Source organism: Rutilus rutilus, assembly GCF_951802725.1.
Source record: "Rutilus rutilus genome assembly, chromosome: 23".
NCBI classification, from domain to species: Eukaryota; Metazoa; Chordata; class Actinopteri; order Cypriniformes; family Leuciscidae; genus Rutilus; species Rutilus rutilus.
Genome location: NC_140233.1, coordinates 24705959 through 24730588, shown reverse-complemented (window position 1 = coordinate 24730588; position 24630 = coordinate 24705959). Strand labels below are relative to the sequence as shown.

General features: G+C 37.2%; 1 protein-coding gene across 1 annotated transcript; it reads right to left on the bottom strand.

Moving 5' to 3' along the window:
* Positions 1-320: 320 nt before the first annotated feature.
* Positions 321-24405, bottom strand: rpgrip1l (RPGRIP1 like). Its single transcript, XM_084396355.1, has 26 exons — positions 24274-24405; positions 23800-23892; positions 23565-23709; positions 23161-23438; positions 20864-20969; positions 20634-20777; positions 20446-20551; positions 19148-19294; positions 18789-18862; positions 18495-18634; positions 18312-18418; positions 18108-18158; positions 14190-14369; positions 13430-13547; positions 12882-13334; positions 11792-11931; positions 11339-11705; positions 10018-10418; positions 9675-9764; positions 9442-9510; positions 9216-9366; positions 7762-7847; positions 5939-6125; positions 3316-3400; positions 2332-2468; positions 321-1205 (listed from the first exon to the last, which is right to left on the bottom strand). The coding sequence occupies exons 2-26, from the start codon at positions 23885-23887 to the stop codon at positions 1081-1083; spliced, it is 3975 nt and encodes a 1324-aa protein (XP_084252481.1). The 5' UTR covers positions 23888-23892; positions 24274-24405; the 3' UTR covers positions 321-1080.
* Positions 24406-24630: the final 225 nt, after the last annotated feature.

Genomic DNA, 24630 nt, shown 5'->3' with positions numbered 1-24630 from the left:
TCAAACCCTCAAAACTGACAATTCTGTCATCATTTACTCCCCCTTATGTCATTTCAAACCTCTATGACTGTGTGAAACACGAAAAGAAGACATTTTGAAAAACGTCTCATGTCCATACAATGAAAGTCAGTGATGAAGTTCAATGTTGTTTGGACCCCAACATTCCTCATAATATCTTATTTTGTGTTCAGCAGAAGAAAGGAGGGAAAATAGGTTGGGAACGACATGAAGACGAGTAAATGACAGGATTTTCATTCTGGGATGAAACACTTGCCATCAATTTCCAATAGATTGAATAAAGCACATTATGAAAGTTGAATGGTTAGTAAATGCAGTATTTTTTCAACATTTAGAAAACCGAGGTTTAAAAATAACATGAAATAACACTGAACCTCTAATAACATCACTCTGTAATGTTCATAAATATAAAACATTTACAAATATCGGTTTATAAGACATTCAAAATAAAGCATCTATATCTATACAAAATATAGCAAATAATCTGAATTGTACTCAGACCTATAAAGAATTATCAAAAGATCTGCAGTGCAGATCACAGTAACGTTTCGCACTGAATCACACACACACACACACACACAGAAGGAGTGTCTGCGCGAGCGCCACAGCTCGGCACGCGTGAAAATGTGCATTAGCATTTTAAAGAGCTTGATTTAATCCCATTAAATCCAGTTAGATTTCATTTCGCACCTTCAATAAAATATCGCCGCCTGCCACGGCGCTGCCTAATGAGGCTTAACAGCCTTTTCATTAAGCAAAGTTATTAAAGGTCTAAACATCAGCGCTCCATCAAACGCAACACTGGAGGCCATGAAGAGAAACATTAGGATATGATTTCACACCGTAAGGGATCAAAGCCGTGTGATGCCGCTTACATAAAGGACTGTTTTGTTCCCATATGTTGTCACCGTCTGTAGCGTTTAAAGCTAAACGGACCGCCCCATGCACTGCATTTACCGTCATTTTGGTGAATCGAATTATAAACTAGCATGGTTTGAGAAACATTTAATATTGCGGACTGAAAAGCACAATTGGAAATAGTAAATCATTGGTTTTGGTAAATTAAGCAAGTGTAGTTAGAGGACGATCCCGCTCTGGATCTTTCAGGATGGATGTCAGAGCCTCCAGAGCTTCAACGGTCACAACTAGATGGCCAATCACTTCACTGCTGTCCTGAACGTCCACGACTGCAGCGAGGGACAGGGGAACAGAAGAGAAGAGAGAGAGTTGATGGTCAGACAGTGGCACTTTCCACAAATAGGGTACCAGTTGTCGTCTCATTATGTAAAAAGGCATAAATACCATGTTATTTAGAGAAAGAACTAGTACATGTGTTACATAAACTAATATTACACATAAAATATACTAATTTAAATTTTGGCTTGGTCTTGAATTTTTTTTTTTACTTTATGCAACAATTACTATCATACAATAATAATTCTGACTATCTGTTTAATTGATATTCAATTAATTGTAGAGAATAATTCATTATAATCTCGACCAATGACCAAAAATGAACAAAAATTATAAATGTGCACTCCACCCTGTTACTAATCAAAAAAAAAAAAAAATCTTTATTAAATTCTGCCACCCTGGAAGTGACATAATTTGGATCATTTCTATAGAATGGCAGAAATAAATGGAAATAACTGCATTACCTTTTTTTTTTTTTTTACACAAATTGCATTCATCAAGCTCAGCCATTCAACCCAGTTGCTAAAATTGTATTAACAAAATAAATAACAATAATAATAATAATAATAATAATATTAAAAGTAATAATAATAATAATTATATATTCATTATATAAACTTATATATGGGAAATATAAGTTTCCATTTAAACCAATCTTTTACAAATAAAAATTTCATCCCAAAATGACTAAACCCTGTTACTTGCACACCTACAACATTATGGCATGCTTTTCATCTTACACATTTTATTATCTTTTTCATGTTTATCTAATGTTTATGGCTATGAATAAATAAAAGAAACTGTGTCCCGAGATCTGGTAACAGGGTTGAGATAAAAGCATATATATATATATATATATTCAATCCAAAATAAACCAAATCATGTAATATATACAATATGACCGTCTGAGTTGGACGAACAACAGAGGTTCAGAGGTTAAACATCTTTCCCCGATACTTTCTTGAAAAAAAATAAAATAAATTAAAAACATGTATGTGGAAATATCCCCAAAAATTACCCAAGTATCTGAGATAACATTCTGATTTTCACACTAAACTAAAAACGTTGGTTGTTGGTTGTGTGAAAAACGGACTGTGTGATGCAAAGTAAAACTCTTACCGCTCAGGCTCACGTCCCTCATGTCTCTGCGTTTGTCCATGACGTCGAGGATTCGCAGGTAGGCCACGCCCACATCCTCACACTCCTCATCCTGCTCTTCCTCTTCAGGAGGGTCACTCACCACCGTGAACTTTATGCTGTCACAGACCAAGAGTTACTTCTTATTAAAGCGGTACAGTACTGCAGTGCACTTAGTATACACTAGGGCAGGGGTATTCAACTAAAGTTACAAGAGGTCTGGTCTCTATATTTCCTTCCCAGTGGACAATACTGTTTTTGGAATGGTTACACATTTGCATGGGGGCAGCCGTAGTACTTTGTAAAAGAAAAAATCCTAAACACTCAAATAGTCATCAAAGATGAGAACCCTGGGCCCCGAGAGCTAAAGCAGGGAAATCTGGTCATCTTTACAAATATTTACCAAAAAAAGTCAATCTTTTTCCCAACAGAAAATGAATATAAAAAGGTAAGATCAGATGTTTATCAGGCTATTATTATAATTCTTTAGAGACCTATGCGTATGGCACATAGAAGGCCTTGGGACTGTGAAAACATACTGTGGGGGGGAAAATAAGGACCATGTTTATAGTTTGCTATGTACAATGTACATAATCTAATAATCAAAACTCTCATCTTGAGCATAAAACAAAGTTAACTAGTAATTGCAAAGATTTTTTTCTTCCCTTTTTCATAATTTTCCAAATTATAACATTGTTTATTATGGAATGCTCTTAAAATGCTGATAAACAATGCTGATTTGAGAGGTTTATGTATAATATCATGCTACGAGGAGTGAATGTGCAGAATATTTTTCCTGTTATTCAGTAGAATTCGTTATTGATTTTGAAGCCATTATCCGAGCCCTTTCTGAATAAGGTATTGGGCTTCGGGCACATCGCTAGTATTCACAATAACACTGCGCTCTACACAACAGAAGACTGCGATCACGCTAGAGAAAGAGACTGTAGATGGGAAGGGTCTCACTGCTCTAGTTGTCTGTTCCGGCCCTCCAGCACTGCTCTCAGAGATTGCCGTCTGGCTTGGTTATTCTCCATATCCACATGGATCACTGTAAGAACAATGCATGTTGTTTCAGATTATTTTCTTATATTGATGAATTACTATTACAAGACAATGCCAAGATAATTTGTATAATAATAAAGCTACAGGAACCAGTTATGTGCCCAATATGGTTGTGGAAGCACAATGTTAGCCACAATAAGTTTAGGACACTTGGTCCAACAGTTATGAGCAAATGAATCCCTATTTTACAACTTTTGACCACTACGAGAAGCTGTTGTGTGTGTATGGAAGTTTTTTGGAAACTGAGATTTTTTTTTCTCCTCACAATTGCGAATAACATGATGCCATTCTGAATTCAGAATTGTGAGATAAAAGGTTGCAATTACCTTTTTATTTTTTTATCCAGTGGTGGAAACAAGCTTCCATAGTTCTGGAAGGTCGTTCCATCAGAGTTTATGATCAATTTCATTAATTTGTTAGAGGTTAATAGAGGTCTGCATTCTTGCGGGACCCAACTTTGGCAGGCATGATCATCTGATGAAAATATGGTGAATTTTTGAAGAGTATTAAACAGTATAAAATTCTAAATAGTGGGCAGTCAATATGGTTGATAAATGGGTATAATCCAATGAATCTAAATGGAGCAGAGGCATGACTTTAGATCAGTTACTCAAGATATCAAAAGGGCAGAAATTGAAACTCCGTTTATTAAACTTGGTATAAAACCCCAGGAATTGTAGGAAATGTATGTTTCCATACCAGTGCTTTCCAACTCTGTTCCTTCAGGCATACCAACAGTACACATTTTAGATGTCTTCCCTATTGATCCCATCTATTTGAAGTTCTGAAGTTAAATCAGGTGCGTTTGATTAGGAAGAGAACATATGTACAGTGAAAATATGTACTGTTGGTGTGCCTCCAAGAAACCTATTCTAGGCTTTGTTTACATTAATCCAGATACATTTGAAAACAGTGTTTTAATTTCAAAACGCTCTCCATCCACAAGAACTTCAAGAAGTTGAATAAGTGCTCACTGAGATGATACCGATAGACCAGAGTCTCAGAGTTCTCACCCTATTCTTCTGGCATGATCATTTAATTAGCCAAATATCCAGAGGTGAGTAGAGTATCCAAAAACTGTACTCAAGTAAAAGTACAAGTACTTATAGAAATATTTACTCAAAGTAAAAGTAAAAGTTATAATCTTAATAGTTACTTGAATAAGAGTAAAAAGTATCCAATGAAAAAACTACTCAAGTAGCTAGTTACTTCGGATCATAGGCCTATATATATATATATATATATATATATATATATATATATATATATATATATATATATATATAACATTATTTAGATATTTTTAATTTAAATGACTATTATTATCATAATTAGATCCTTGCAACAAAAACAGAAGAGACAAGCATTATGGCTGCCATCTGTAGCCCGAAAATCATTGCCTGTCCTTTGGTTTGTATAATAGTAACTTATACAACTACATTTGGATTATTAGACAATGTCGAAATAAAGTGACTCTTCAGAGTTTTGCATTCACATCACTGCACACACATTACCGCGGGATGGCGGGTGTTCATTTCATAAACTGTGGACAATGGTAGCTTATTTAATGTTTAAAATAATGTATATGTCCAAAAAACGGATAATGTCATACTCTGTAGTAGTGCTATCGTGGCGTAATAATCTGTTTGGTTGTAAAATGTATTACCTGAATGAAATGAAATCGAATGTATCGTCCTGTGGAATCATTCATTCACAGACAGCTTACGAAGATGTTCAACTAATAAAGATCTTCATCGCTGGCAAAAATATGATGCATTTGCAGATTTGCTTTCACTTGACTGTACTGTAGACTGTATTGCATTAAAATAAAGTAACGAGAGGAACGTCGCCCAACGTAACAAAGTAAAAGTACAGTTTTTTTCATTAGAAAATGTACTCGAGTTAAAGTAAAAGTACCCACATTTAAATCTACTCTTAAAAGTACAATTTTACCAAAAAAATACTCATGTAAATGTAACAAAGTAAATGTAACGAAGTAAATGTACGTCGTAAGTGATTTTAGGGGAAAGTTACGGGTAGGGTTAGGTCCAAATGTTGTTCCAGGATCAACAAAATATGTTGTCTTTCTTGGCAATATCACAGTGACATATGCGTATATCATATGCATTACTGTCTTCAAATATCTGTCCACACTACAACGCAAAAACACAGTTTTCAAATTTATATATGTGGAAGAGAATCTTCAATAAGCTCAGTTTTTGCAGAAAGAAAAATACCCTCAGTGCCAAAACATAGAGAACAAGATGCATTTTCACATATATCTGGATTACTGCAGACTTAGCCCTAGACTAAAGCAGAAAAGTGTAACTTTGAACTTATGGTGGCTCTAGGAGGTTTGAGGTGTAGAACCCCAAACTGGTCAGAAGAAAGTTTAGATATGTCTTAATTAATGCACCAATTTTCACAATATTTCACCATGCGGTTTAAGAAGCTGCCATAGACATAGAGAGCAGAAAGAGTAGAATAAACACAACGGCTGGTATTGCATGGATATGTTGTTCACCATTGCTGAAGTTGTAGGAGAGACAGTGTCCAGGCAGTGGCTTCTTTAGGGACAGCGGGGTCTCGACTGACGGCAGGCCCAGGAAACAGTACTCCACAAACAGCCGGACGATCCCACTGTCTTCTGCCACTCTCGAGCCTGGCTTCAGACTCAGAGAAACGATCTCCACACGAATGCACTCGGACGGCTGGTGGAGCAAAGCGTCACATGACCTTATCACAACTGACATTCAACCTCTCGCCAACTGACATGGTGAGACACGCTGTGAATCTTCAGGGACTCAATCACTCTCAACATCTGACAGAACATCCACCAAGAATATTCCAGCGTTTGAAATGATGGACACTGGACAAACTACATCTCTTTCCTGATGTGGACTTGTAACCTGCAGGGCATAGTTCTCTGATAATGATGTGGGCTGGAGACGTGTTGTCTATCTGTGTATCATTTGATTCAATCTGTCAAACATGCTGTCCACATTGATGGAGTTTTTAGGCCATTAAGTTTGTGCTGACAGCAGTCATTAGATCTCTGTTCCTTTCACTCCTCTTGCGCTAACATTGAGCTGACCATTTAAATCCCTGAACTTACATCACCCTTTTCACAAGAGTGAACTGTCCGCTTGCACAGGCTAAATTCATCACTAAAACGTCTTCATTTAAAACGACACTTCATCAGTAAGGAATGAAAAACACAATATCCTCCTGAGACCCAGCAATTCATTTCTGTCCTGTGTTGAGGATGTGCATTTCTCTCAGACGATACACAACATCGTTTTGTCAGAGATTTCCAAATATTTGGGTATTTTTTCTATAATAATTTCAGTCACAATTTAGATTAGGGTCCAATTCCATGGTTAACTAACTACACTGTAAAAAGTAATTGCTGAATTTACTTAAGAAAAACTAGTGAATTTCACTTACTTTGGAAAACGTATTGATTTAACTTGATTAGACTGTGTACTGCGAACTTTTAGGTGGATGCAATAGTTAACCTAAACAAATCTAGTACATTGTACTTAAGATTGTTAAGTGAATTGTACTAAAGGCATGTTACGACATTTGCCTCTATAAATTCCTAATTACTGTTTATTAGTTAGTAAGGAAGTTGTTAAGTTTAGGTATTGGGTGATTGAGGGATGTAGAATATGGTCATGCAGAATAAGGCATTAATATGTGTTTTATAAGTACTAATAAACAGCCAATATCCTAGTAATATGCATTATATTAAGCAACTTAATAGTGAGAATTTTAACCTAAACTAAAGTGTTTCTACAATTTCCTCTCTGTGGCTTTTAAACATTGTGTAAGTTAGTGGAAAGTGACATTTATGTGTATTAATTAATACACTTATTTTGATGAAATGCTTATGGGCACCAATGCATATAAATAGTAGTTTGAGGTTTGAAAGTTTTCTAAAGTAAGTCTTTTATGCTCACCAAGAATGCATTTATTTGATCCAAAAAATACAGTGAAGACAGTAATTCTATTTTAATGCATTTTAAAATGTAATTTATCCCTATAAATGGCAAAGCTGAATTTTCAGCATCATTACTCCAGTCTTCAGTGTCACATGATCATTCAGAAATCATTCTAATATGCCCGAGAAACATTTCTTATTAAATGGTTATTCTGCCTAATATTTTTGTGGAAATCATGACTTTTTTTTTTTTTTTTCTAGGATTCTTTTAAAATAACTTTTATTTGACATAGAAATGGTTTGCAACAATGTAAAAGTCTTTACTGTTACCGTTGATCAGTTGAATGCATTGTTAAGATATACTGAACTCCTGGTTGATGTGTTAAACATGCAAAGTGGCATACCTGTTTCTTCTGCTGTGTGCTCTGAGCAGGAACAATGCAGTCATCGCTGTCATCCTCCTCATCCTCCTCATCCTCACCCTGTACGCCTGCAGAGAACAGACCTGTGTTATGGTCAGCTGGTGATCGAGAACGTTACGCACTGGCAGATCATTAGATGAAGCGTTCCTAGTCTCATTTCATATGGAAGGTGTTCGTGAAGGAATGGATTGTTTATTTTCTTGTCGTCCATCTCTCGCTGTGGTCTCAGCGGCCCGCGCCAGGTAAGAGAGAGAGATGTTAGACATGAACACTTTAAAGACAGCCTCTTGGCCAAGGTCAGCACACATTAACATTTATGTTGTTGGGTGTCAACAGGAAACACATCAGATTATTGGCAGCAGCAAATGAAATATTAATGATTCTCATCTCATTGGAAAAACAATAGCACAGCTGCTTCCTCATATGAAACTGAATACTAACGCTCAGCATTAAGCACTGGTTTACCAAAACATTCATATGTGGCTCTACTGAATACAAGTTCTACAGGGGCCCTTCCTGCACACAATAACACAAACACATTTATTCTAGAAGCAGCTTATGTGTGTGCTAACAGGGAAGCTAATTTGAGGTTAACTTAAACACTGAACCTGAAGCCTTCATTAAAAAAAGAAGTTCTGTTATTATTTATTCGGCACATACAGTATATGACTTTCTTTCTTGAGAAACAGAAAATGAGATGTTTTGAATAATGTCCAAGCTGCTCTTTTCCATGAATGTTGAACTGGGGACAAATACTCGAAAAATATGCAAATGAGTTTTGATAATGGCAGAGCAAATTACACAATCATACTTCTGCTTTTTGTCCATCCCCCATCACATTCAATGTATAGAAAATAGCAGCATGAACATTGTTCAAAACATCTACTTTTGTGATTCAAAGAGGAAACGAAGACTTTGAATTTGGAATGACATGAAGGTGAGTAAATAACCAATACACAAACAAACATGACTTAAAATTATTTTAGCATTGTTTCAGCACTAAAATGATTTTAATACAAATTATTTTATAACTTAATTAATATACTAAAATCCCAGAATATCGTTTAAAACCAATTAGAAATCAAACAAGGCTATTTTTACTTTACATATCTTTTTTATCATTATTTATGTATTAAAAATTATTGTATTATTATATCAATTTTAACATTATTATTAATTATTATTAATAATGTAATTCATAAATGTCCCTGGCCTTATTGCACTCAATTTATCAGCAAAAAAACTGATGACATGACTTTTCAGAGTGAGGGAAAATAAAATTAACCAAAAATATCATAACCTGACAGTCAATCGAATGCAGATGAAACCCATACATTATTTCTTGCTGAATATTCCGTATCACATTGCAGAAGGTACATGCTTATGTCTAATGTCTTCGAGGATATTTATGTTTTAATAACACACAGTACACACACCTGTTTGTGGCTCTTGCAGCTCTTCAGAAATCTCAGACTCGTCAGATTGAGAGCTGGCGGTGATCACCTGACCCTCAGAGAAATGAGACTCTTCCTCATCCTCTTCCTCGCTGACTGCAGTGGCCTGTCCTGCATCCATCACTATGATGGTCTGAGGAACACAGTGTGACATTGTTTATTCCTGAACTCTTTTTCCTTGTAAATGTCACCGTTTTTTTTAGCATACCTTAGGCACAGGGGTTACAGATGAGCTTGTCTCTTTATTATCATCATCAGAGGCTGTAGTCTGCTCCATCTTGAGATCATTAATACACACAAAATACATACTCAAAACACCATATACACCAAATGGTACGGGTTAATACTCAGGATATTTAAAACCTAAATTTGAGTACTAGTAATAGTGATGCTTGATTTGGCAAACATTACTAATGAAACCAGAGCAGACTTTTCTTTTACCTGTTTTTCAAGCTCAGTGACGTCCACAAAAGACACTCTTTTAGCAGTTGATTTTGGTAGAGTTCGCTGTCTGGGTTTGGGCAATGGAGTCTAGAATGAAGAGGAAGAAAAATAATGACGAAACCAGAAAAAGCATTCAACATTGATTTATGTATGACCCTGGATGCTGATTGGTCGATACAATGCTCCAACTGTGCTAAAACACCCAATAGTTTTTATAATAATAAAAAACACCTGTTCACCACCTGCAGTGCATAGTGACCCATAGTGGGCAATTATTATCTATATATTACACACTGTATTATATGCTATATCATCTTTTATGCATTGGGCATGGCATCACCTCAGAAACAGTGGGCTGAGGTATTAGCGGAGGGTCATTGGCCATCAGCTGTGTCTCTGTCTGTGTTTTCTCCTTGTCTTGTGATGTCCGTCTCTCTGTTTTCTCCTTGTCTTGTGATGTCCGTCTCTCTGTTTTCTCCTCGTCTTGTGATGTCCGTCTCTCTGTTTTCTCCTTGTCTTGGGATGTCCGTCTCTCTGTTTTCTCCTTGTCTTGTGATGTCTGTCTCTCTGTTTTCTCCTCGTCTTGTGATGTCTGTCTCTCTGGTGTCGTCCTGCTGGTGATCTTGGTCTGTTGTGTGGTGAGAGCTGAGGATGATGGAGGGAGGTACGTGAACTTCCACTTCAGCGTCACACTGATTTGGCCACTGGGGAATCCAGCAGGGTCTGTAAGCTCAAACATACCTTAAAAAAATACAAAAATGACAAAAAATATATATATATATATTAAAAGGTATCTATTTGCTGAAAAATAAATAAATAAAACGCTTAATCAGCATTCTTGCCATATTTTCCTGCACAAAAATATATATATATATATATATATATATATATATATAAACATCTCTAAAGTTTCAAAATTCTTTAAATTCTACATTTAAAGTCCCCTTGTGGTGAAAATCAAGTGTCTATGTGATGTTTTTAATATGCTTTAAGACAAACCATGTGCAAATTCATAAGTCAACACCATACGAGATGCGAGGGTCCGTGGAAAAAGTGTAACGGCTAACTTGGATAACATGTGCCTTGATAACCAATCACATTACAGCATTGTCGTCATTGAAGTTGTGTGACAGTCTGCAGTCTGCAGACTGTTTGCGGATACCATAGAAATAAATAGGAAGTGCCGTAAACGCAATCCTACCTGTTGCACAATTGTCCGTAACTTCTCTTATAAAAAATTGTTTTGGTGTAAACTCTAAAAATAGATCAATCCATAAAGAATGTGAAGATTAGCCATAGGCTGTCGATTCATTAAATGATAAGCCGTTTTCCCACAAAAGCGGTTTATTCAGCGTAGTGAAGCCTCTGCTCCATTGACATCCATTAAAATAAAAATCTGCCTCTGGTCTCCTTCCCTGCGTACCGCAGCGTTACACTATTTTTTGCTAACCTCGGAGGCTTGCCTTAAAACGGCTTTGCTAGAATCTTCTAGGCAACTGGACCTCCAGGAGCAGTGTATGAAACCCCTGGTTTGGGAGTAAACTAGTATATAAATGATCTTAATGCTCACTAACAAGACCAAAAAGCTCCCTAACTTCTGAAAATCAATCAAATTCATTCTATGTAAAATGATATCATTATGACCTATTGTTTGTCCTCACCAGTGATGGTTTCATCGTGTGCCAGCGAGATGAGCGGCACTCTGGCCTTCCCCAGATACAGCTGGTTCTCATCATCTAAATCATCAAACACATACAACACCAGAGCCTCTGACCTCAGAAACGCATCAAGGTCAGAGTTCATGGCCAATGGGAAGACCGTGTGATCTTCAAACTGTGGCTCATTGGTGGAGGATATGATTGGCGTATCATGGTCAGGGAAGTCGTAGAGTTTGTAGATGACGTAGGGGCTGGGTTGAGTGTGAGGAGCTCTGGATTTGAGATTACAGCATAAGTGTACGGTGACGTTTAGTTCATTAAGATCACCATCCATTAATGATGAGGAACTGGCGACAGGAACCGATAAAGCCTGAAAAATAAAGTAAAAAGATCAAGTAATTTTGGTATGTGTAAAAGTAGGAAACCATGGAAGGAAACCAAGTGAATAAACAGTACCTGGCTGTCTCTCATGCTTGTGTTGAGGTAACCAAGTGCTTTGACCCTCTCCTTATAAAGGCGAATGGCTTGTTCCATAGGAACTCTCAGTTTGAGCCAGTACTCTAGAGTACCAAACACCTGGATCTCATCTGTAACACCTACAAACAGATGGAGAGCACTTTTTGATAGTTGTATGGTGCTTTTAAATCACTTTCATTCACTCTTAAAAATAAAGGTTCCAAAAGATGGTTTCCACAGTGATGCCATAGGAGAACCATTTTAGGTTCTCCAAATAACATTTCAGTGAACAGTTCTTAAAAGAACACTTTTTTTTCCTTAGTGTTAAGAACATCTTAATAACCAGGAGAACCTTCTTCGACTCTAAAGAACCTTTTACGCATTGAAAAGTTTCCATGAATGATAAAGGTTCTTCAAGGAACCATAAATGTCAATAAAGAACCTTTATCTGTGTGTTGTTGGAAAGGGAGCAGCTTGGGCATTCTGCTAAACTTCGCTTTTCTGTGCTCCTCAAAAGAAAGACAGTCATATATAACCGGGGTGTCCAAACCTGCTCCTGTAGGGCCACTGTCCTGCAGAGTTAGGCTCCAACTTTCCTCAACACACCTGCCTGGAAGTTTCTAGTATGCCTAGTAAAGCCTTGATTAGCTGGTTCAGGTGTGTTTAATTGGGGCTGGAGATAAACCCTGCAGGACAGTGGCCCTTAGCAGGATTGAACATGAGTGTCATAGAAGTTTGGAACTACAAAAACGGTAGGGCTGCACGAAATCACCTGAAATCGTGATTTGGCTTAGTGCGATTATTAAACTCTTAAACAGCATGTTAGTGAAGAGCGGCTCTGTGATCAGTAGTAAATGCTGCTCGTCCTTTGAAAGCACTGCAAGTTTGAGAGTTTTTCAATCGCAAATCGTAATTTTAACCAGAAAAAAAAATGTACATAAAATGTGCAATTCGATATTTTCCCCCAATCGTGCAGCCTTAAAAAATGGCGAGTACATTTTCAGTTTTGAGTGAACATTTCCTTAGATATCAACCAAAAAAACACCCATATTAGTCAACCTCAATGTCAACATACAGTCTAAAGACTCACCGACTAACTGAATGGTGCCAAACACTTTCCCATCTCGTTCCAACAGTTGATTTAACCTGAGCTGACCAGCGGCCACCGTGCGGAAACTCAACCCCTCGGCGAGCTGCACCTCCACGGTGACAGAGCTGGTGTGGAGATAGTTCAAAAAGAGCTCATTCACTCTCACCAGATATTGAGAAGTGAAGCTGTACGCTGGACGGGCACCTCGCACCACAGCGGTGGACTGCAGCTCGAAGTCGTAGAAGGCATATGTGCAGAAGGTGGACGGATCTCTGTCCTTTAGACCCGCTACAGCTTCAGGAGCGAACTGCGCTCTCCCCAAGTGGATCTCCAGAAGGTTCTCGCCTCGAGCCAAGTGGAGGGGTCCATCAAACTCATCGGTGACGTCATCACTGGTGACATCAGGTCTGAAAGCATGGGTCTTGGTTCCATACGCAATGTCTTTCAGCTGGGCTGGAAGGACACAGGAAGAATTAGTTTTACTAAGCACAACTGTTAGTTTGGGAAACACTGGGAATCGGAAGATCATGTTTTGGATGCAGCTAAACCTTCAAGTTTCTTTATCTTGGCAGCTCTCATGTCCAGAAGCTGAGCCAGCTTCTCCGTCTTCAATTCACATTCAAGTTTCAGATCGTCCATCGTGCGAGTGACCACTTCAACTTCAGCCTAAAACAATATTGATGGTTAAATACATCAGCCATATGTGACCAATATCTGTATATGGAGAAGTTAACATGAAATTAAGTTTGTAACCCAGTGTTGCAATCGAGACCTGCTCATTCGAGTCTAAGTCCAGACCTAGACCTTAATAGGTTGAGTCCGACTCGAGTCCAAGTCAAGACCGAAACCCTGAAAATATGGTCTTGCGCTCAGACTCGAACTGACTCTACAACACTTCTCCATAATGTGGTGTATTTTCAAGAGATAAAATGTAGGGCATGACCTATTTATCCACTGGGAATCGATTTAATTGTGAAAACTGGGCGTTCCATGCCATAATTGAGTCTAATTTGGAGCTAAATGTGACTTTGCAGTTGATAGTGCACCTACTTTTGAGGAGGCTGCACAAAGACATGGAGGCTGAAGGTCAATTTAATCCCAACGGTAACGCTTCTTTCAAATCTATTGTTATTTTCTATTATTTCTAAAATAATTATTACATTAAAGTTAACCAGCAACACCAGCATTGTGTTAATCCAGTAAAGAGGATCGATTTTGATTTCATGTTATCTTCTGGATAAAAGATAGTGATAGTCAGAGGATTATCTATAACGTCTGTTAGACTCTCAGTGTAAGGATTGATCAAACCTGATAGTCTTTATTGATCTTGTGTTGGATGATGAGCATGTTCCTGGTCTTCTCCAGCTCTTGAATGGTCTCAGCATGAGTGGCCTGCATTTCCCTCAGAGATCGTTCCACATCCACTTTCACATCTTCTTCCACCTTCTCCAGGAAGCCAAGCTCTCCACTCTTCTGGCTCCTACGAGTCTAAATAGGCATTAAAAAAAGAAAAACAATGACAACTTCTGTACAAGATTAAGCTTAGCAGTGCACTACTGTTCAAAAGTTTAGGGTGGGTATGATTTTTTTTTATGTTTTTGAAAGAATTTGTAAAAATAGCTGCAAGCAGCAATTATCAGGGCCAAGCACAAATAACACAATAAGTCATGCCAACATGGCTGGGAGCATCAGACCAACTGCAACAACGCGCAATTAAAGACATTTTAAGATGATTTTAGGCAAAATGGCTGAAAAATCATAAATATAGTCTCTAGTAATTTGATTTAATGGTTTATCACTTTTGACCAATAGGTGGCGCTGTTACCAAATTGATGCATTGTTGTCAGTGTGAGGTGACATTGACACATGCACAGTTTGGTGTCAATATGCCAAAGCATTGCAAATATACAGCCTCAGAGTCGTTTTGGAGATGTGTTGCTGCGGTATACAAAAAGTATATTTTTGTGAAAATTGGACAAACAGTCTAGGAGGAGATCGAAAAAGTAGGTTTTGAAAGAAAATCAAAATGGTGGACAGGAAGTTTGGCCGACTATGGCAAAATTGGTATCTATGGTCTCGTGGTCTCGGCATGACCACAAGGTGACCACAAAGGTGCCACTGCCTCGAAACCTTTTGAGTACCTTAAAGGGGTGGTTCAGGATTTTCAACATCGGACCTCATTTTCAAGTGAGCCTGTTTGTCATTCATCAGTGGAGACCGTTTTCAAAAAAATTCATCCAGTCCTTACTTTTGGATAGTTCGCTGGTGCTAGGCTAGCGCGAGTCAACGGTAGATGCGTTAGCCTGCCATTAAAAACAGTTTTACCCACTCCACAGTACATCAAAAGCAAATCAATTATAACGCCAGACTACCGATATAATTGTCTGTTGAGAGAATAATGTTAGAAATCAAACTACCCTTTCATCGCATTGCAATAGTTATACTTTGTTCCCTGTGTTTATTAGCACAGTCTACAGCAGCGGCGGAGTGATATTAAGTTACCTAGGCAACCGAGACTCCTACTAGCTAGCTAGACGTCCCGACTGTAGTGCGCTTCTTTTCTGTGTTTACTTTTCGGCGCAGTACTAACCGGAGCAAAGTAAAATTCCGCCACTGCTGAGAAACTAGTTCCTGTAAATGTAATGCGATCATTGAGATGCAAGTGTAGTTTGAATTCTAACATTATTCTCTCAACAGACATTTACATCGATAGTCTGGCGTTATAATTGATTTGCTTTTGATGTACTGTGGAGTGGGTAAAACTGTTTTTAATGGCAGGCTAACGCATCTACCGTTGACTCGCGCTAGCCTAGCACCAGCGAACTATCCAAAAGTAAGGACTGGATGATTTTTTTTTAAAACTGTCTCCACTGATGAATGACAAACAGGCTCACTTGAAAATGAGGTCCGATGTTGAAAATCCTGAACCACCCCTTTAAAGGAGAACTCCGGTCAATTTTAACATTGAGCTCATTTTTTTGTACATTTGGAGTGCTGTCAATACAGAGAACAACGACAAAAATCGGTGTTGCCTACACCGAGTTATTCTATTTTTAAAATTTGCACCCTATTGACTTCAATGGGGCAAGTAGTAAGCCTGCTTTTTAGCCTCTTAACATCCTTTAAGTGTCATTACAAGTGCACAGAAAATGTGAGTGATTCCTTCCGAGTGAACACGGGTGGATCTGACTGCAGTAGATGTTAGAGATATTAATAAAAATGAAGTTAATTCAGCCAGCGCTCATACCTTTGTTTACATCTTGTTTTCGGTGGAAGGCCATAGTAATCGATTGTCGAGTTCAAAAAAATCCTCTGTGTGTTCAACATCTGATTCGGATGAACTATCCATCAGATCTGATATTCTCAGAACACCACACAGCACCGTCATCGGCTGGGCTGACAGTCTGAGTCTCCACTGTTGCTTAGTTACCTATGATCACGCGCGTGAACTCGACAATCGATTACTATGGCCTTCCACCGAAAACAGGATGTAAACAAAGGTATGAGCGCTGGCTGAATTAACTTCATTTTTATTAATATCTCTAACATCTACTGCAGTCAGATCCACCCGTGTTCACTCGGAAGGAATCACTCACATTTTCTGTGCACTTGTAATGACACTTAAAGGATGTTAAGAGGCTAAAAAGCAGGCTTACTACTTGCCCCATTGAAGTCAATAGGGTGCAAATTTTAAAAAGAGGATAAGACGGTGTAGGCAACACCGATTTTTGTCGTTGTTCTCTGTATTGACAGCACTCCAAATGTACAAAAAAATGAGCTCAATGTTAAAATTGACCGGAGTTCTCCTTTAAGGGCATGGTTCCAAAGACACATAGCGAGTTTCATAACGATACGCTAATGCGTTCTTAAATATAACATTTTACGACAAAATTCAAAATGGCCGACACCCAAAATGGCCAATATAGGAAAATAGGGCATCGTTCGACTTGGCATGCTTCACTCAATCTAAATGTCCATTTTTATCTTGACCACTAGGTGGCACTGCGCCAAAACTGTGCAGGTAACCTTAGGTCATGGTTGTCATAACACACACCAAGTTTGGTCAGAATACGCTAAAGCGTTACAGAGATATAGCCTCACGTTCATTTTGGCAAGCACTTCATCGAATTCGTTCACATGTTATTTAGAGAACAGCCTGACAAATCAACTTGAATTCTGTAACTTTTTGCCATCATGGTCTGAAGATGATATGGCTTAATTTTCATGAAAATGGCCTAGGAGTTGTTCGAAAAAGTAGGTTATTTAGTAAATTAAAAATGTTCATGATGGGAAATGACGTCATATGGTCAATCGAATCGTCTTGAGCCAAGGAATCAGAGGAAAATATAATTTAATTTCTAGAAATTTGTTTCTAGTTTCTAGTTTCTACGGTTAAAAAGTTATTAGCATAAACATAAGAGTAACTTTGGACAGATGGTGAGATGGTCCTCACTGGAGAACACGAAATCCAGGGCGAAATCTCCCACCTTACATATGCCTAAACCTACCCATTTCCACCCCTTGATCCCTAAACCCACCCCTAAACCTACCCATCTCCACCCCCTGATCCCTAAACCCACCCCTAAACCTACCCATTTCCACCCCCTGATCCCTAAACCCACCCCTAAACCTACCAATCTCCACCCCCTGATCCCTAAACCCACCCCTAAACCTACCCATCTCCACCCCCTGATCCCTAAACCCACCCCTAAACCTACCCATCTCCACCCCCTGATCCCTAAACCCACCCCTAAACCTACCCATCTCCACCCCCTGATCCCTAAACCCACCCCTAAACCTACCCATCTCCACCCCCTGATCCCTAAACCCACCCCTAAACCTACCCATCTCCACCCCCTGATCCCTAAACCCACCCCTAAACCTACCCATCTCCACCCCCTGATCCCTAAACCCACCCCTAAACCTACCAATCTCCACCCCTCATATCTGGATCCAACTCCGCCCGCTGGATCTCGTGTACTGCAGTGAGGTGCTACTGCAGATGGTGGCGCTAGATCGATTGAGTTGGAGACTCCAGATTTGCTATGGTGACAGTTCAGACTGTCCTCTATTAGTGTGTCATATTTCATAACTTTCCTACAAGTGGTTCTATGGGCTAGCATAGACTTGCAGAGTGGATGAATAATAAAAAGTAGAATGCCAACGATTACAATAGGTGCGTTCGGTGCTTAATTAGTTTGGTAGTTTTAAATGTACAGTATTTACCTTGATAAGCATCAGGGCTTCACTGAGTTCAGCTGCATCTATTTCACTTTCCTTTAGAGAGAAGTATCAGATTCAGGCATCAAATAAAACCATCTGTATTGTTTTCAAGGTTTTTGTATTTTTGTAAATGGCAACTTTCTTTATGGGTGAACTATTCCTTCAAATCACTGTTTAATCTCTATTGCTACAAATATTAGACTTTACCTTGGTAAAGAACTTCATGCGATCTTTGATTTCATCCAGTTGTTGTTTCTGCTCCAGGTAACGCAGTTGAAGTTGCTTGTTTTCTTGCATCAGTTTTTCATTTACATCTTCAGTGAAAATAAACCAACAATGAGTTGACACACACCAGCCGTTTAAAGCAGCTGCAGTCGTGTGTGCGGTTACCTCTCTCTGCCTTGATCTTATCCAGGATCTGGTTTTTATCAGTGAGGTCAGATTTTAACGCCGTCTCCAGCTGGACGACCTGCAGTTTGAGCTGCTGTTCTCGAATTCTCCATTTCTGCTCCTGACTCACATCAAACGCACTATTGCAACAGGAAAAAGCTAATTCAGAGCAGAACGCTCCCACACAATGATAGGGGTTTGTTTCAATTCTTAATCCATGAGCAATTATAATAGTGATACGTTAGCAAACAACACTAGTCAGTAGTATACTACTCCTTTCTTATCTTTTTTTACCTTTTCACAAATTTATCACAGTTTTCCTTGAGCAAGTCTCTCTCCTTTTCCAAATCTTGGATTCTCTCTTGTAACTGAAGAAAGACAAAAAAACAAATCAATTGGTAAACTTTGAAAACATTTTCGATATCTTAAAAAAAAAAAAAAAAAAAAAAATATATATATATATATATATATATATATGTATATGTTAAGTGTTTTTCCACCTTTAAATTCTATATACTATATATAAAATCAAATCACCAAAATTACACATTTATTATACAATTATAAATCTTAAATATTCTACTTCATTCACTGCACTGCTCAACTATAGTGTGTGTGTGTGTGTGTGTGCGTGTGCGTGATGGCAGCCGCACCTCTTGCGCGCGTCTCTGGTCTAGAACTCTGCTCTGAATCTGTGTCTCCAGTTGTAAACTCTTCATCCTCTCCTCCTTCATCTGTCGACTCACTTCCTCCACCTTCAGCAGCGCCGCATCATGACTGGCCTTCAGAGTCTTCATGCTCTGCAGAAACAAACGCCTGCTATTGACATGAGCACCAGCAGAGGCACTACAGCGGCTTAACGGCTGCATGACAGATCAATCAAATACGATAACATATGACATATATGAGCTTTAATGGTTGAATTTTAAATATAACATTTTGATAAAAATGTAAAAAAAAACACATTTCAAAATATATTTTAAATGTTTTTAGCCTAATATGCATGTATGTATTTATTAATTGATTGGTTTAAATTTAGGACATTTTATGTACAATTTTTTAAGATGACACTTCACTGTGTTCAAAATGTTGAGCTGAAAGAAGTCTCTATGGAAGCTCATTTCCACCCCATAAGCAAAATTAAAAAATTTAAAAAAATCATGCTTTAATAAACCTTTATGATGACATAAAAACGTCTAAATTATGACATTTACTAACTATGAAGATACATAATTACAATTACTACGTTCTCATCTCATAAATATGGCATAGTGTGTCATAATTTAAACTTTTTATGTCATAATTATAATTTACAAAAGCGTGATTGTTTTTAGAAGTGGCAGAAATGAGTCTTTTATACTTACGGAGGATACATTTAATTGACCAGAAATACAGTAAAACATCATATACATAAAACAGTAAATATTATTTTTCATTATGTTAAAATATAATTTATTCCTGTGATCAAAGCTGAATTTTCAGCATAATTTCTCCAGTCTTCAGTGTCACATGATCCTTCACAAATCATTCTAATATGATAAGAAACATTTATGATTTATAACAGTTGTGCTGTTTAATGTTTTTGTGGAAACCGTGATACATTTTTTTCAGAATTCTTTGATGAATATAGCTTAAAAGAAAAGCATTTATTTGAAATATTATTTGTTGTAGCAATATAAATGTCTTTACTGTAAATTTTTCATTTTTTTCATAATTTAATGCATCCTTGCTGAATAAAAGTATCTTTTTAAAAATCCTACTGACCCCACACTATTGAAGTCATGTGCATACACATGCTAATACGCAATGTATGTCAGAATACATAGAGGCGCAAAGAATCCGGGAAAAAGCAAAAAGCAGGGAACATACTCCGCAATTATAATAACAGATATATTATCAGCCAATTACAGTTGATCTTTTTGACACCAGGGTCCCTGACGGTCACTCGTACCTCCTGTTGCTGTAGAAATCTGCTCTCCAGCACCGTGAGTGCGTTTCCTTTCTCAGATAACAGCTTCTGTAGTTTGATCATCTCTACATTATCCTTTATAGTTAACCTGTAAAACACGATTTACAATTCAAACTCTATGCGTTCATATTAATATTCTATCACAGCGATCCCTGAAGAGAGGACCGCACCTCTGTCCACCAGCCTGATGCTCTCTCATCTGGAGGAGCGACTCCTCAAACTCTCTCTCTCTCCTCTTCAGCTGATCTCTCAACACCTCCGCTGATCTCTCCATCTCCTCCAGCTGAGCTTGCTGGATCTCAGTCACGTTCTCCCTGCGATCACGTAAAACAGCCGACAGATGTGTAATCTCCTTTCTTTCAGCATGTGTGGGTCTGTGAACAGACTGTGCATCACTCACAGGTTGCGGATCTCAGCGCGGGCCTCATCCAGCAGACTGTGTCCATAGCGGGGCAACAAACCCTGGGGCGGTTTTGCACTCATTTCCCCTTCAACATGCCTGATACCTTTGAATAAAAAATAAAAAAATAAAAAATAATAAAAAAAAAAAATTATATATATGTTAATTGTGTTTTCTATATATAAAGAAAACACAACAAACCCATATTTTGTAGCATACTTTAAATATAAGACATTTGTAATTTTCTCCAGTAGCTGTTTTTACACATCCTGGAAAATACTCAAAGGATCCTTTAAGAATAGCTGTAGAATTGATCAAAAAATGATCACCCTCAACCAAGCGATTATTGAATTAGAATAGAATAGGATATAACATAACATATTACAGAAGAGAAAATAGTAGAATTAAAATAGAACACAGAATATAAATTGCAGAATAGAATAGAATAGAATAGAATAGAATAGAATAGAATAGAATAGAATAGAATAGAATAGAATAGAATATGGCAGTAAATATCACAATATGCCATCTATGGGTAGATAGATAGATGACAATAGATGACAGAATAGAACATATTGGAGAACAAAATAGAATACAGATTAGAAAATGGATTGCATAACAGAACAAAACAAAACAAATATAGAATATGTAGCACAGAATGGAAAAAAAAATTAATAACAGAATAGAAGATAGACATAAAATAGAATACCTAATAGAATAGAGTTTAATACAGTGTAGAATAGAATGGGATACAAAATATGACAGAAATAGACTACAAAATATAACATAGATAATAAAATAGAATATAGTAAGGAACAGAACAGAATACAGAACAGAAACTGAATTGCAGTATAGAACAGAAACAAATAGATTGTGGAATACAGATTACAGAATGTGGTGTAATGGAATAGACTATAACAACATGATAGAATAAAATGTAGAATAGGCGAAAATGAAACAGCCTACACAGTAGACTGTGGAATAGAACAGAACAGAACAGAACAGAACAGAATAGAATAGAATAGAATAGAATAGAATAGAATAGAATAGAATAGAATAGAATAGAATAGAATAGAATAGAATAGAATAGAATAGAATAGAATATGCATAACCGAACAGAGTAGATAACTAAATAGAACATAATTATAAAATGTACTGCAAAATAGAACAGAACAAATATATACAGTATATCAGTAGAGATCATAGAAAAAAAATAGAATAGAACCAAATAGGACTGAATAGAACAAAATAGAACATAACAGAATGGAATATGCATAACCAAAAAGAGTATATTTCAAAATAGAACATATCAAATCGACTGCAGAAAAGAACAGAACAAATGTATAGAATAGAATATGCATAACTGAACAGAGTAGATAACACAATAGAAACATAATTTATAAAATGGACTCCAGAATAGAACAGAAAAAATATATATCAAGAGATCATAGTATAGAATAGAACCAAATACGACCGAATAGAACAGAATGGGATATGCATAAACGAAAATAGTAAATAAAAAAATAGAACATCGATATAAAATTGACTGCAAAATAGAGCAGAACAAATATATAGAATAAAACAAATAGAACAGAACAGAATAGAATGAATAGAACAGATTAAAACAGAATAGAATAGAATAGAATAGAATAGAATAGAACAGAATAGAATAGAACAGAACAGAACAGAACAGAATGAATAGAACAGAATAAAACAGAACAGAATAGAATAGAATAGAACAGAACAGAATAGAACAGAACAGAACAGAATAGAACAGAACAGAATAGAATAGAACAGAATAGAATGAATAGAACAGAATAAAACAGAACAGAATAGAATAGAACAGAATAGAATAGAATAGAACAGAATAGAACAGAATGAATAGAACAGAATAGAACAGAACAGAATAGAACAGAATAGAACAGAACAGAACAGAATAGAATGAATAGAACAGAATAAAACAGAACAGAACAGAACAGAATAGAATAGAACAGAATAGAATAGAACAGAATAGAACAGAACAGAACAGAACAGAATAGAATGAATAGAACAGAATAAAACAGAACAGAATAGATTAGAATAGAATAGAATAGAATAGAATAGAATAGAATAGAATAGAATAGAATAGAATAGAATAGAACAGAACAGAATGAATAGAACAGAATAAAACAGAACAGAACAGAATAGAATAGAATAGAATAGAACAGAATAGAATAGAACAGAACAGAACAGAATAGAACAGAATGAATAGAACAGAATAAAACAGAACAGAACAGAACAGAATAAAACAGAAGTACCTGCTTTGGGAGTGTGTGGTCGTGCTGGTGACAGGGGTCTGCGCAGGCCAGAGTTGATGCGCGGCTGGATGTGGCTGTAGGGAGTGTGTCGGCGGGTTTGAACCTGCAGCTGCTGTTTGGTGGCCAGCAGACGCCGCCTCAGCCCTTCGTTCTGTTTCTCCAGATCCTGAACCTTCTCCTGCATCTCCTCCATCATCTCCTCCATCTCAACATCTCGACCGCCCGCGCTCTCGCTCTGCTTACGGTCCTTCACCAGACGGATCAACTTCGTGGCCATCCTGAAACACCACAGACATTTCTAAATGTATTATATTGTTCTTGTTATGTTGTATCCAATCCATTTTTCCAAAGAATAAAACTAAGCCCATTAAAATACATATTTAGAATTGAATGATTGAACGAACCTGCGGATCTTGTCTTCTTGTTTGCATGTGTGTTGTTTGAGTGTGAGGTTTTCATCCTGCAGCCGTAAAAACTTGTCCTCCAGCTCTTCCCTGCTGAACTTGGACACGTTCTGCCTCTCTCTGACATTCTGGGACAGTACAGACTCTAAAAGCAAACAGGACACTTTCAGTTAATTGCCATTCACTGCAATGATTTTTTTAACAGTTATAATAATACTTTTGTTTTAATAGTGACCTGGCAACGTAGCGGTGCCATGTGTGTTCACAGTGATGTCTTTCACAGGAATATCACCAGCTGTTTCATCAGCACGGGAAAACATCATTCAGTCTGAAATCAAAGCAAATATACAGTTGAAAAAAATTGCAAATATGAATTTTAGTAAATTATTAAATTTTTAATACTTAACTTTACGTGGGCTACAGAAGAATAGAATGGTATCATGTTTATTTAGGACATGGCATTATTTTAAGTTAAATATTACCACATTTAAATATTGTAATCATTTACAAAGCACCATGATATTTCCATCTGATAAAGGTACACTTGATACTTGCACTGCGATCTGATACATGTTTTCTAACAGCACTTTTTGAAACGGTTTTCTAAATCACAGAAAACACATAATGTTACGATAGACGAACTTATAGGCACACAGCGCACTTCAAAATTTCATAAAATACAAATATTTTAACCCAAATATCATCTCACCGATTCAAAAGCATCACACACAAACCACAGCGACAGTTGCTAACAAACAACTCATCCACTTCCGCTTTAAAGGACTCCACTTCCGCAACTGCCTCTATGGGAAATGGTGTTTTTCGCGTGCCTAGAATGAACTGCGCTCAAAAACAGCTGTTGAATTTCCATTATAATGTTGCTGTTTTTTTTTTTTTGTTGTTGTAAAAAAGTAACAATTCGTCCACTGCACGACATGAATCTTGAATGTCTGAATGTCCGAGCAAATCTTGCTCTGGATAGTGTACACAGTGCAGATAACGAAGTATTAACCAAAACTTAACACAGCAAATGTCTTATTTACTTCTTGAATTGTATTAAAATGCC